This window comes from Prenolepis imparis, unplaced genomic scaffold (genome assembly GCF_030444845.1).
Source record: "Prenolepis imparis isolate NDT839.2.m4 unplaced genomic scaffold, iyPreImpa1.0 SCAF_4, whole genome shotgun sequence".
In the NCBI taxonomy this organism is placed as follows: Eukaryota; Metazoa; Arthropoda; class Insecta; order Hymenoptera; family Formicidae; genus Prenolepis; species Prenolepis imparis.
Window position 1 is genome coordinate 16,871,519 of NW_028141162.1, and position 15,719 is coordinate 16,887,237.

Below are 15,719 nucleotides of genomic sequence, written 5' to 3' on the forward strand. Positions count from 1 at the left end.
TGGTGCAATCGGGCTTAAGCCTTGTAGAAAAAATATAAAGAAAATGCAACTTGAGAACATATACATTAGATTTGATATCTTTATTACTATATCTTAATAACTATAATACAAAATTTTATAATAATCCATAATTAAAATTGTCTATAAAGTTTCAATTAAGATTAAAAATATATTCTTATAAAATAAATTTTTAAAATCAATTCTTAAAAATTCTCAAGAGATCTCAACATTTTGAAGTTCTTGCAATCACTGAAAGATCTTCGCACAACAATTTATATAAAAATGTCAATTACAACTGTGAATTACAACTCGTCCTTAAAATTTTTTAAATCTGCACTATGTAACTTCATCCGATGTGTTAGCTGATTCCAAAATGTCATTCTTTCCGAGAGAAGATTGTTTTCCATAATTATCTTAGACGAATTTCCTATGTATAGATACTCTGATGAATAATTTGTTTTCACCGGCTTCCACTTTATGGGAATTGCCTTCGTGGCCTTTGGCGTTGGATTTCTAAAGAATTTTATTGTATTATATGTACCTTATACTAATGCATCATTTTCAACGTATAATCAAAAGAAAAAATTATTATAACTCCATTATTAACTCATTGTATAATTATTATAAGATAATCATGATAAAATAATGCAAAAAATAGACATTATTACGCTAACTATTATCGTGATTAAATATTAATTGTATTATATACTGGTCTTTTATATTTTTATAAAATTTATATATGTATATATATAAAATTCTGATATATTAGTCATAATAAAATCACGATGTAAATCCGAATTGTGAGATAGCTGGTTGTATTCAGTAATAAATTTTATCGCTAAAAATATTAACACTTACCCGGAATTCGCAAAATTGTACCAGAGTTCGGTCATGATACTAATTATCTCGTTATCCTCCTTGGACAATTCCGTTTCCACGAACAATTGTTCACCCACAGGGAACAAATACTGCAGTTCGTCCGCGTGTGACACTCCATAATTCCTCTCTCTATCGCCGAACATCGAGCTAAAAGACGCGCTTCCTCTGTACGCAAAGTAATAATAATAGACTGGTGAAGTTTGATTCACAATAAAGTCTTGGATAGCTTCGTGAGTGCCGTGATTAAACCACGCGTCGCTGTACATCTGCAAAATTATTAGATTAATACAGAGAAACTAATTAAATTAATTAGTAATTAAATAGTAATTAGTAGAAATTAATTAGTAATTAAATTAATACTGCAATTCTTTTGTTGGATTAATTTTGCATAAAATAAAAAACATATTATAAGTATTATTAAATAATTTTTTAGAGTAAAAATAATTTTTGTAGTAACTGTATACTCTATTTGCGAGTTAAAGGAAATGTCTTATTTTTTATATAATAAAAATAGAAAATAAAATCATATATTCTTTTCGTTTTAAAACTTCAAAAATATTAACATTTATATTATTAGGTTAATACAGAAACTAATTAAATTAATTAGTAATTAAATAATAATTAGTAGAAATTAATTAGTAATTAAATTAATACTGCAATTCTTTTGTTGGATTAATTTTGCATAAAATAGAAAACATATTATAAGTATTATTAAATAATTTTTTAGAGTAAAAATAATTTTTGTAGTAACTGTATACTCTATTTGCGAGTTAAAGGAAATGTCTTATTTTTTATATAATAAAAATAGAAAATAAAATCATATATTCTTTGCGTTTTAAAACTTCAAAAATATTAACATTTATATTATTTAATTTGGACTTACATCGATGACTTTGAATCTAGCTTTATCGGATTCATCGATATCTTCATTGCCGAAGTAGAATTCGCGAATACTAGTGCTTATTTTATCTCGAAATTGTGTATCTCGAAGACGGTATCGCTCTTCGTAGTATAAGCTGAGAGGTGCAACATTGTGGAAATCACTGTTCAATTTCTTCAAATGTTCACCCTGATCTCGTCCGTAAATACCTGAGGAGCATCTTATGCATAAATTGTTTGTTCAACTTAAAAAAAAATTTTATATTACGTTATTATAAAACAAGATTAATCGTAATAATGTTTGTGTCAAAGAATTATCCAATAATTTATTAATATGTAATAATTTGCAACACGGTTAAAAGTGTGATGTTAAAACTGTATTTACGTGTTATCTAGATTTTAGTTTACACATTAAGTCACAGGAAAAAGTAGTTTTCCGATCTTATTCTAAAAATTATCTTCAAAGTTTTATAAATGTTTCTAAGAAAGATTATTCTGCGCAGTTTTCATGATAATATCATGTAAATCTCTCGGTTTTTGAGCTGGAGATCTATGTAGAAAGTTAGTAGTCCCTTACCTGCTACCTTAAGGGTTCCTTCTTCTGATGTAATTCCTGTCATCCAAGGTTTATCAGCTATACGGCCTTGTCGCACGGAAATTAATGGATCTTCCGCTATAAAAGCACCTGCGTGTCTGGGTTCGATCACTGGTTTAAAGGGTATCATTGGACAATAACCATAATGCTGAAATAAAACACACACAAGGGATAATTAATAAATTTTAATTATAGGAAAACCAGTTGGAATAAAAACATATGTTTCATAGAAAGATAAATAAAGCTTCGTTGAATGGTAATAAAGAAGTATGACATAAGAAAACTAATTAACAACAGTGCTAAATAGAGTGATAAACAAACTCTATAATTAAATATCAAAATATAAAAATAAAGGAAAAAATATTAAAATAATTAAATATTAAATAATAAATATTAAAACATTAAAATATTAAAATTAAATAATAAATATTAAATAAGTATTAACTAATAAAGTATTAAAAATAAAGTCAAGATTAAAAGAATCGAGCGGTTTGTGTGATTTTCAATTCACGGTCTATAATGTATTGCGTTTATTAAAAACTCGATCAGTTTAGCCTTTATTGAAAACCGAAAATCTAAAATACACGTCTTTTGATTACAATATTAATCGTTCAATGTAGAAATACAAATTTGTTTTTATTTTTATATTTAATAAAAATAAAAATATTTCTACACAAAATAAATTCATTTCTATACAGATTTCTAAAACATATGTATTTTTTCTCAGAATTAATCATCTGTTCGTTAATAGCGCAACATTTGAATGATTGATAAAATATGCAGAATATCGTATTCAAGAAATAGAGAAGATTTCTATTATATCGATATCATAATTAGCGATGACGATTCTTTAGTTAGTCTCTTGCAACTTGTTTCCTGTTTTTTTTTTTTTTTTAATTTTAATCGATAGAGGTGCGCGATGCACGAGCGTGAATAAAAATGTCAATTACATATACAGAAAAACATGCACGTCTCGTTAAACTGGTTTTTCTCGCATCGCCAGAACTTTGAACATATTTATTCACACGATTTCGTAACTGAATTAGATTATTTAAAACACATATTACTCATAAATAAAAATTATCTTGTCAGAAAAATTCCTACGGCGCCTATTTAAATAAATAAAGTATTAACAAACAAATAATATCGGTCACACTAAATAAATAAATATTTGAACAAATTTCATGAATATATATATATATATATATATATATATATATATGCAGATTGATGAACGTGATCTATCATCATAATTTTTTTCGAGTTTATCTTAATTTTGCATCGGGACACGCCTATTCCAAAGTGGAATAAAATGACTTCGCGTGACTGTTCACGGATCATGTAACTATATCAATGTCAGTTCGTAAGCATACATATAATTTTTCTGAAACTGATGCACGCGCAGAGATATAGAGCTTGTCTCTCACTATTACGCTTTTAACAGCTGCGCGTGAATGTGTTTAGATGACATTTTAAGTTAAATAGTAAAAGTAAATATTTCACGCGCGTACTAAATATTAATATTACGAACTGGACTCGATTTATGTGCTCGACTTTTTACATAAAGATTAGATCAAAATAGTAATTAACAATTTAAATCAGAGATTACATTAGAATAATTATTAATAATTTAAATAAGATTATATTACAAATAATAAACGTGATTCATATACAGGATGTTCTATTTTAAAGAAATTTAAAAAATTTTATATTAAATAAATAAATTTAAAAAAATATATATATCTTATTAGACTTTTAAGTATAGAAGATAAAGAGCCAGAGAGAGAAGGAAATAAAAATTCATAAATTTCATGCAACACATAGCAACGATATGCACACATGATTGGCAGCTTAACGAATGCCTTCAGTTACCTGTCGAAACAAAGTAATAAAGAAATGTGTAAGAAGGCCGCACGAGAAAACATTTAACAAGCAGTCAAAGTATTAAATATTCAGGTCAAATTCCAGCAGTTAATTCAAATTCTTAGATTATACATATACATACATGTATCTAATTAAATGTTACATTCTAAGTTTGCACACTCTAAGATATACCTATATTTATGTGAAAAATATACGAAGCCTATAAATCGAGAGAGAAATAAATTAGTAAGAAATAAATTATATTAAATTATTTGATAATTGAAATCATTTATACTTTTTCCTTTTACTTCGAGATTTAAGAAACATATGATTGAGATCGTTTCAACATTCATTCATTTAATATTAACGAAAGAAAAACTCCAGTAAATTAGAAGTATAGTAAAATAAATTGTTTATTTTTAAATAATCTATAATTGTAATTAAAAAACAAATTTTATCGTATTTTTTAATTATAATATTTCGTTTTACATATATTAAATTGTCCCGTTTAATTTTAATTTTAATATTACGATAACCGTCATATTTATGTTTTATTTATATAATATTTTTTAATTATATTATATAAACTCTTTTATAATGAAATATTATTATTGTTGAAAATATTATACATGACATCATCTACAATGATTCATTATTATCAGAGATAAATATGTCAAAAAATTAATTTACCTACCTGGAAAAGACGATCGGTACCAATAATCTCCTTTGCGTCTTTTGTTCGCAGACATTTGATAAGTTCTGCGGAACTTTCGGTGTTGCATCTTAAACCTTTACCCAGGATGATGGCCTTCTTTTTGGCAGATCCCGGTGGCGTTAAAGTCCACGGATTGTAGAAGTTACCGCTCTGCGAGATACCGCGATGAAAAAGACCTGTGTGACGAGAAAAAATGTAAATGTTTCACGCGCATAGAAACATATTACGCCAATTAAATGTTTCATGTTTTACAAGAAACTGCAAATCACATATATGTCTGATTGCATAATACATTCCATGTTACGTATAATGATATAATCTTCTCTTTAATAATTGCCAAAAGTAAAAATTTTAAAAATTATTATAATTTGATCTACTCGATTTTAATAGCAACAATGTTATATTTTATTAATATATATAAATACATGCGAATCTATTCTTATTTTTATTCTATTATTTTTTATATCATTTTATATTTTTGTTTATGTTATTTTTGTGTTAATAATAAGTACATTAAATTTTATTTTCTCATTACAATAAAATAAAATACGTATTTAAATACATCAAATTTTATCCTTATTTCTTTTTTATATATAAATAACATATTTTATATATTGTATAGTCCACTCAACTTTAGATTCATAAAATGCAGTTTCTCAATTAATAGATAGTTTTTATAATGTTGTCAAAAATGTAATATGTATCAATAAACATATTAATAATATTTTTATATATAAAATTTTTTGAAGTTGCATTACTGGATATCTTTTTTGTTCCCTTCGATGAATAAGAAAATAATAATGTGGTTGATCTTGAAACCGGTTCATCAAGCTTTGATTTGTTAACATCATCAAGCGATATTAACGACTTAGAAGAAAAAAAAGCGTGACTATAAAATATGTATTTTCATTTCCTCATATATTCTTATAAAAATTACGATTCGCGTTGTTGTGTTGTAAATCGGAACGATATTATTCATGCAACAGCAATTAAAGATACTTTAGACGACGTCGCGCTCAATAAAAATCAGGATCGCAAATAATTTTTTACGATAAAATTGGATCAGGGTATTAATATTCATTATATGTACAATAATGTACATTTCGTTGCATTGCATGAAGAAAAAATTCAGCTCAATGATACTTTTTATATATACGAGTAAACTAATAACCTGTTTTTCTTTCAATTTTTTATTTAACCTACTCTCCTCTATTTCCTTATAATTTATCTCCCTAAAATGTTCTAATCACATAGATATCTTTTAGTACGTATATTTTGCTTTTATAATTTTTTATATTTTTTATATTAATATTTAATTTATATTTTAAACTATATACATTATTATAATTGAAGAAAGAATATAATGTATTAAGAGATAAATATTTTTTATATTTTATATAATTAATAATAATTATAATATAATAATAGATTTAATATTTATATATATAATATAATATTTTATATATAATTGATATCAATTATTTATATAATTAAAGAAAGAATATAATGTATTTAAAGATAAATGTCATTTAAATATTTTAAAGAGATAAATTATAAGGAATTAAAAACCACACAAAGGCCGGAGAGAATAAAAGTGTTTCATATAGATGCAAATATATATACATATTAATGTGTGATTTATTATGAAAATTTTGCCAAAGACCTTACCTTCTGAAAGAGGGTTCACCATATGGTAATGAACACTTGCGCCTCCCGCACTTTCGCCAAAGAGAGTCACTCTGTTCGGATCACCGCCAAAAGAAACGATATTCTCCTGCACCCATCGCATGGCTTGCTGCTGATCTTTCAATCCAAGATTACCCGGGCATTCCAGATCCTCCGTACTCAAGAAGCCCAGCGGTCCAAGTCTAATGCGAAAAATCTACGTGTTATTACGCATAATACATCTGTTATTTAAAAAACGATTTCTCTTAGAATTACGAGGCGCATTTTTTAAGTAAGGATCGTTTTGAAATAAAAAAAAAATCTTAACAATATAAAACTATAAAAAATAATTTATTATAGCCAAAAAACTTTTACTTTTATTTCAAAACGAACCTTACTTTAAAAATGCGCCTCGTACATAAAAGAAATTGTAATAACTTTCTTACTTCTCCTGCCCAATAATTGCGTAAAAACAAACATTATTCATTGTGCATATAATATTTTTACATAATTTTAATATAAGAGATTACACATCTCTGCGTGTAAAAAATTAAATTACACAATTAATCTTAGAGTGACATTAGTCATCCACGTGATATAAAATTTGAATACACTTATTGTATCAAAGTAAGTTTTTTTTTTTCAAAATATAAAGTTACATTTTCATTATTTTTATAAAATAGTTAAAATTAGTTGATAAAAATGAACGAAAATGAAAACTTTTATGATTCTTTTGACAAGAAAAATTTTGATTAGATTTCATCTTATCAGAGGAATATTTAAAAAAATCTTACGTAAGAACTACTTCAACTTCCTCCTCCCAAAAGCCTAACGTAATCTAAGAATGACCCCTAACATATGTCTTTATATTTTAATTCGTCTGAAAATAGATGACAGACGTCAATCATGCAATCAATAATGTCATTTAATAGCGACCTCTTCAAGGTTAAAGAATCAAGATCGAACTTCACCGAAAATTGAGGGTGACGAGGACAAGATCGTGATCCAGCAGAAACTTGGGCCCGTAAAATTCGGAATGACCAGCCCCGGTGAGCCATCCGCCACCGTGAAACCAGATCATGACCGGATATCGATGGGCGGTGGATGACGGCGTTTCGGAAGCGCGCGGCGTATAGACGTTCAGGTAAAGACAGTCCTCGTCGCCGACGATCTCTTCCTGATAGGTGTAGCTATTCCGTTGCGTACATATTTCCGCGTTTTCCACAGCTGCTCGTACTCCGTTCCAGGCGGCCGCGGGTTGAGGCGGCTTCAAAAAAATTAATTTGCGATGATTTTGATTCATCCATGCATGGAAATTGATCTTGCGAAGGCTCGACGATGCTGGACAAATTAAGCGTTTCAAGGAGACGACACTTTGGTGAAATAAAGAAATTTATCTTGTCTTGAGATCAATAAATTGTCTTGGATACTAAGGTATGAAAGAAGCTAGTAAGAGTCAAGGACAGATATTAGGTGCTATAAAATTCTTTTTAAAATCTTCTATACTTATTTTCAACGTTTCGACCCTTCGATGATCCAAAGGAAGGACCAAAAAGTTAAACAATAGGTATAGAGAAATCTAAAAAGAATTTTATTGCTCCTAATATCTGTGCCTGACTTTTACTAGTCCTTTTTATGAAACTGTCTTGAGACACAATATGAAATTGTTGTGTCAGAACGTTCAATTAAATTGTTTGGTTTCTTTAGAATTAGTCAATGTTTTTAGAAGTGGAGACAAAAATATTATTAATAAGAGAGCCGAATTTAGCGAAAGTAGACAAAAATTTAGTAATAGAAAAAATTAAGTAATAAAAATTATTTCGATTATGCAGCATATATGCTTTAATATTATTAAAATTTTATTCATAAATGTATAACGAATATATAATAAATATATATTACATTTGTACAAAATAAATATTATAAACATCACAAGAATTGTATATAAAATCTAAAAATTACAAGTTTTTAAAAATTGTAGTGTATAAATTTTCCACAAATATACGAGATGTTTTACTTATATTGCAGAATTGAATATCGAAAATAAATTTAATACGGGCATTTATATTTATTATTATATTTATTATTTGACGAGTCTTATTTGATATGGTATTTATATATTTATTATAATATTATATATTTTATAATACTGTAGTTTTATAATTTCCAATTGTTTTGCTCTTTCGTTTTTTACTCAAAAATGTTCTGAAAAATGAACCTTATAATTTAATATGTAAATGTTCAAGTGTAGAGACAATAAATTTCGCATTGATGCGTCAGCCATTTGTAATGCTGATTAATGTACATATATATTTTATGTTATTATTCGAAGCGTAAGTAATTTATGCGCGTGCTTCTTGTAAGCAACTTATATATGAGTAAATTATTCCTGATGAGCAAAATTATGACGATGTTTATGATTAAGAAAACTCGCTTGTCATACTTGTATTTGCTTTTTACAAAATTAAGTTAAAATTATTTCTAATTTAGCCATTTTGATTTATCGAAATAAAAAAAATTTACAAAAATGTGTAACATTATGTGTAACATTAAAGATCTTTATGTTAAATATTTTAAAATATTGATTGCTATATTTAATACCATTCTTGACACAAAACTCAAGATTTGATCTCAAATCTCAATTCATGATTCAAATATTAACATGATATTATTTGTGATATTAATTACAATTAAGTATATAATATATTTCTTGAATGTAAAATTTTTCAATATAAAATTTGCAAAAACAAACCACAGAGTGTGTTGGTGAATGACTTTACTCGTGTTTATATTTGCATAATAACATTTTTGCATAATAAATTATTATTTTTGCATAATAACTTTTTTATTCAGAATAGATCGATGATATTACATAGGAAGGACTTATGCAATGTGTTTGTGATTATCTCATATTACATAATTGAGAAAAAAAAAAATCGACAGCTAAAGACATTTATACTTTTATTTATTAAGAGTTTCCTATAAAAAATTTAACTGCGAGATTTAATTAGAAAGAATCAATAAGCACATACATTTCTTTATAAACATGATAGTAAATAAAATATAGAATGACGTATTAAAACATACATTAAGAATGACGTATTAAAACATACATTAAGAATAAAATAAATACTTTAAATTCTCATTTTATTTATATTTATTTATATTTATATTTTTATATATTTACTTTTCATTATATTAGTAAATGAGAAATACATTATACAAATTCGAGTAGAGAAAATTAAGAAATATATATTATACATTGCTAAAAATTTTTAATTAACATTTTATATAATTACATATGGCAAATGTTAAAAAAGAGTTGTTATATAATAAAATAATAATTAAATTTGATACGTCAACATATTTTAGTTTCATTTCCGCTATTGTTACGGTTTACTTTATATCTAATTGATGATAAATTTCCAAAGCTTCTAGAATTCAAAATTAATATCAGATAATTTTTCTCTCTTCCCCTCTCTCTTTCTCTCTCCTTTTTTCTCTTTTTTCTCTTATATCCTTATATCAGGTATTATATTAGCGTCACTGAATACGCGTGATGTTACGAAATAAACGATGAATAAAATGCAATCGAAGGCAATCGACCAGCAGAATACCTAATGCGAGCAAAATATAATTAGCATGATTTCCGTGATGTACTTCGCTTAGATTGAGGATAAAATTTCAATGCCTGTCACTTCTATTCAAGTATACAAGTATGCACTGCATCTTGCATTATTATCACCTGCAAGAAACTTGATAAGACAATCTTTCGTTTTTCACATCTCATCAGTTATAATTAATCAGTAAAATCGTATTATAATTAATCAGTTGTAATTTACTTCATTATTTTGAGATTGTTAAATTTTCTTACATTTATTAATTAAATACAAGATGAATCTCTTCTGTATATTACATTTTATTTGAAAAAACATAAAATGTAAAAGACAGTAAGAGAAGAAAAAAGAGATTAATATAAAAATTATTTTAATTGACACAAGCTATCTTAAAATATCTCAATTAATCAATTTTTTTTATAATTCTATTTGTTTAAAGAAAAATATGTGTATAAAGAATTAAATATTACTTCAATATTGCGACAAAATATAAAATATACTTGACAATTAGAAATCATAAAAAAATCTATTTAGTTATTAGTAAGTTTTAAAATAATGGCGAGGGAGAATATTTATTGTTGATAAATAATAGCAAATATGGTTATTTAATTATTTATAAATTCTTACATCGCAGTAACATGTATTTATTCGTAAGTTTATGCGTAAACCGCACAGAATAGTTTTAGAAACATATTAGAAATATTCTGATTTGAATAATATACTTTCTTACTTTCTTTTAGAAACACTTTCAAACGATCTTCCAATCGACTCAAATCATATAAACGCTTGGTAACATATTTAACTTGCTTGGCAAACACAATAAATTTAATATTAAGTGTCTTTGCACATCTTCTTCAATATTAATACCTTTCTATATTAATTTTTAGCTCCTATTTATATATTTATCATTTAATTATCTTTTCAATTCCTATCTTCTATTTAATGTGTGTAAAGTGCGACTTACATCATCAAATAATTATGCCATTTGTTAAATTGCACTAATAAAAACATTTTATGTATTTTATTCTACAAAATTTTATTGAATTAACTTTCATTTATATTATAATAGAGATAAACATATTTCGTAACTTTATTTTGAACAAATTATAATTGTAACTTTTGATATTTATAATTTTATACTTTGAACTTTAATTTTGTATGTTTTAACTTTGCATTTTTATATATATTTTTCTATTTATATTTTCTATTTATATTTTAATATTATTATTATATTATATGAGGCGCATTTTTAAAGTAAGGTCCGTTTTGCAATAAAAATAAGATCTTAATATATAAAAATAATTTATTATAGCCAAAAAGCTTCTACAAGCTTACTTCATTATACCACACAATCACTTTTGACTTCCACGCATTTTTAATATCGTTTAACAGCTTCCTAATTCCATTAAAAATGCGTCTCGTATTATTATATTTTTATATTATTATCTTATATTATATTTTAACTTTATATTTATATTTTTAGAAAACTTATATATACTGTATTGTATAAATAAATATAATTATATTTTCAATAAATTATATTTTTAGAAAATTTTTATATGAATCTTTATATTTCTGTATATTAGTTTTATAGTATATTAATATTAATAATAAGAGAGAATTATATACATATATATGGAGCACATGCAAAATTACTAATTTATGTATTATGTATAATATAATATGTATTTTGACTATCGATGCAATAATGTTAGCAACAGTCCATAACGTATGCAAAGCTAAACGATGCACGTGCTGTATTTACAACGACAGAACATCACATGAATATAAAGAGACGATAAAAAAGGTGTTGAAACATTCTATGTATTATTGAGACTAAGACTCCTTTTTTTTATAATGAACTCGTGCTCGGAAAAATTTATCATATATTCATCTGATTGCAACATAATTTTTTCCGCGAAAGGAAGACGTAATAATACGCTACGTAGGATATATTATTTAGGATTGACTTAAAAAAAGTGCGAAACCACTGCTAAAATTAACAGCGGCGGTACTAATTGCGAAGAAAAAAATAACTAACGACGCGTAAATCCGGAGGAGAAAAAACTCGATATTTTTGTTATTAGGATATTATTACATGATCGCGCTGCATAAGGCACGTGATTGCCGTGCGAAAGTCCCTGACGCTGCTTTCTGAAGGATTGCGCGATAAATCCATTAGGAATCATTAAGGATGTAGCAAGCAAGTTTAGCTAATTAATTCTGCCTCATTTTAATCTTATAATTTTTTAAATTATAAATCATAATCCAGCTAGGTCAGTTCGTACAAGTTTTCGCAATCATTTTTAAATTATGATAAATATTGTTGATTATTTAAGTACTAAATATATATTTAGCTAATGCTAAATATATATTTTAAAATATTTTTTTAGAGCGAGATAGGTGTCAAACATGTTTTTAATTTGCAATAAACAATTGGATAACTCTTTGATATATACTCAAAATAAAAATTCTAACGAATTAATTAATGATCGCTTAAAAGTAAAGATATAAAAAAATATTTATTATAGATTTACATTCCTAAATTTAAATCTTAATTACTTTAAAGCTATTTTTATCGCACTGTTTAATATCTCGATTCGTTTTCAAAAAAGATTCGCAGAATTAATTAGAAATTAATGGGAACTAGAAAGTTTATAATTTCTTTGACCGACTATTCCAGAATTATTCTAACCATTTTGTTAAGATCTAATTGCCTAAAATAAAAACAAAATAATCTTACCCTAAATCTGAGATCTCCGATCGGGGGTGCAGCATAGGGAATTCCCAGGAATGCATGAATGTCTCTTCCGAGTCTTGTATGCATTGTTGCACCTATCAACGTGCCATTTCGCACTGTTGCTATCGATAGACTATAGACGGTATATACATTAAGTATAAAAAGATAAATAAAGCCTAATTGGATTAATATGTTATCTCGAACTTTCCACATTTTTTTCGACACTCCTGAAGTATCTGAAGTTCAGCTTCCGATCGTCGAGAAATTTTATAAAGAACCTGTCAACAATATTGTTAAAAATATATAATATATAAATTTTATATAAGTTTAATATATAAATTACAGTTATAAATTACAATATATTATATAAAACGCGATACATGCATAAAATAAATATTTAATTACAAAGATATGTGTAAACGAGTATCAGTATTTGTAGATTGTAACAAGAAGAGATAAAGAGAGAAATGCCTGAATTAAATTTTGAAATAAATAATAAATTTATTATATCTATAATTATATTTAAAATCTATAATATAGATTTATATCACATTAATTTTTGCAAATATTCCTGTTAAAATAACAATATAATAATTAAACTGTTATTATATTTTAATTAGTTATAGTTATTTATATTATATATGTATATGTATATATAATACAAAAATATATATACGTATAATATATTTGTTTGAATACATCTAAATATTTAAATAGAAATATTTAACAATTTACTTTTATATAATAAAAGTTACGGTTATATTAAAGAACGAACGATTTGACTATCATTATCAAGAGAGATCATTAACAATAATGAGAAGAAAAAGATAATATTTATATTGAGTTTGATTTATGACCGATATAATTATAGAGAAAGTGAATTTATTCGTATGTCTATATTGCATCATCAAATGATCAATGATTTTCAGTATCTATACGATTCGATGAGCCGCGATTAAGCAAACCACAACACATGCTAGAAAAACTGGTTTTACAGGGAAAATGTAAAATAGATTCAAGATCAATGATACATAAGTGACGAGTTGCGAAATAAAAAAGAATGTACTCTGTACAAACGCTAGCATCACAATTAATGCAAAATAAAAAAAAACAAATTAATGTGAACGTAAATATTTAAAAATAGAATAGAATATTTCTGCATTTTAATTTTGTTTTTTCGTACATTCTATCAAAGCTTCGAATTTAGTGTTTCAAAGTCTAATTTGTAATTTCAAAACTTGAAAAACTTGAAAAATAACAGCTGTTATTTAATATATCCTTCTAATAATAAATTTTCCCTTTTAAATTTAGGATCAGTAGTTATAGTAATTAATAGTTAATAGTTAATGGTTAATTAATAGTTAATAGTAAATAACAAGCATATTTTGATAATACATATTTCAATAAACTTTTTAAGGACTATTTCAACTATCTACCATTAAGTTGATCGACAATTAATTCATGTGGAAAAATTGCCTATAGCAAAACTTTTTTAATAATTTATGTTATTGTTTGATTGTAAATCTAAGCTTTATTTTCATATGTGTTAAACAACAAAAATGAATAATTCTATCTATCTATATCTGTCTATATTTTTATCTATTAACAAAATGCAGGAATTATTAAACTGCCGATTAAATTAATCAAAGTTTCAACATCCACCACTTTATGAATGTACAAATTTACTCTATTATTGATTCAAAATCTTCCGAATGTAATAGTGTGTAATATAGAAAACGAAAAAAATTTCTATAAAGTTTTTGTTAAATAATGGTAAAAAGTCAATTAAACGATAAGATAACAACGATAAGATAACAATGAGGAAGTTTATTTTTTCATGTCGCTGATGACCCACTTAAAAAGTAATTATACTTTAGAAACGTAGAAGATAATTATTTTAGAAGATAATTATTAATTATATCCAAATTGCACTCATTGCAAATAAATTAATAATAATAAAAAAATTTGCGACAAAAATTTTACTTTGATCTTATGTGACTAATGATTAACTGTATTTTTTCATCAGGTAGTGTCAGTAGCCGGACATACGAAAATAAGACTTGTTATTATATCAATAGCGTGTGTCAGTGAATTATGAAAATTATGAAATTAATAATAGCTTACTCTAATATCTATGAGACCATTGGACTATAAATGAGCCGATGTAATGAGAGTACCGTGCGGTTTCGTTGGTTCCGAAGAGAATGTTCGTGTTCGTTTGGCGGAGGTAGGATTAAGACTGTCGCGTACGTTCAAGAGAGAGTCGTTCGTTGCTTATTATCGACAGTGATGTGCAAAATGGGTGTCCAAACCCATTTAAAATAGGAAATAGAAAATAAGCATTTTTAACATAGTTTTTCAAAATAAAAATGTTTTTTTTTTTTTTAAATATATATACATATACATATATACAGGGTGTTTCATTTTAATCGCCCCAGGCAAATATCTCGAAAAATATGAAAGAACGGAAAAAAGTTTCAAACAAAAGTTTGGTTCAAAAGGGGACATAAGATGGTGTCATTGGTTTGACCTTGGAGTGAGCGTGCCAAGCATATGGAGTTCAACTTTATTCTTTTTAAATGGAACTATTTTTCATTGCATATTCTTATAGCTTATCTCGATAGGTTATCGATGATGGAAATTGACGTCACACTCTTTTATACGAAACATAAACGCGAATCTTTCCGATAATGTTATTCTTCCCAATTCAACGATTTATCTTGATAGATTTCTTTTTCTCATCAATTATATCGCTTTGGATTATAC

General features: G+C 25.9%; 1 protein-coding gene across 2 annotated transcripts; it reads right to left on the reverse strand.

Moving 5' to 3' along the window:
- Positions 1 to 126: 126 nt before the first annotated feature.
- On the reverse strand, positions 127 to 15,209 carry LOC145934714 (carboxylic ester hydrolase). 2 transcript variants are annotated; one of them, XM_083035399.1, is made up of 9 exons: positions 15,131 to 15,209; positions 12,957 to 13,231; positions 7,568 to 7,863; positions 6,600 to 6,799; positions 4,911 to 5,107; positions 2,336 to 2,501; positions 1,763 to 1,968; positions 859 to 1,145; positions 127 to 513 (listed from the first exon to the last, which is right to left on the reverse strand). In XM_083035399.1, exons 2-9 carry the CDS (start codon positions 13,164 to 13,166, stop codon positions 303 to 305), a joined length of 1,773 nt encoding a protein of 590 aa, XP_082891525.1. In that variant the 5' UTR covers positions 13,167 to 13,231; positions 15,131 to 15,209; the 3' UTR covers positions 127 to 302. The 2 variants fall into 2 exon arrangements, with proteins under 2 accessions (XP_082891525.1, XP_082891524.1); XM_083035398.1 differs by having other exon boundaries at positions 15,078 to 15,208.
- Between the last annotated feature and the right edge of the window lie 510 nt (positions 15,210 to 15,719).

Excerpts from the sequence above, each read along its gene's own strand:
- LOC145934714 (XM_083035399.1), bottom strand. The coding sequence starts at position 13,166 with ATGTGGAAAGTTCGAGATAACATATTAATCCAATTAGGCTTTATTTAT. Across the intron at positions 5,108-6,599 it reads GGTGAACCCTCTTTCAGAAG|GTCTTTTTCATCGCGGTATC; the intron begins GTAAGGTCTTTG and ends CTCGTCACACAG. Across the intron at positions 1,146-1,762 it reads CTAGATTCAAAGTCATCGAT|ATGTACAGCGACGCGTGGTT; the intron begins GTAAGTCCAAAT and ends ATAATTTTGCAG.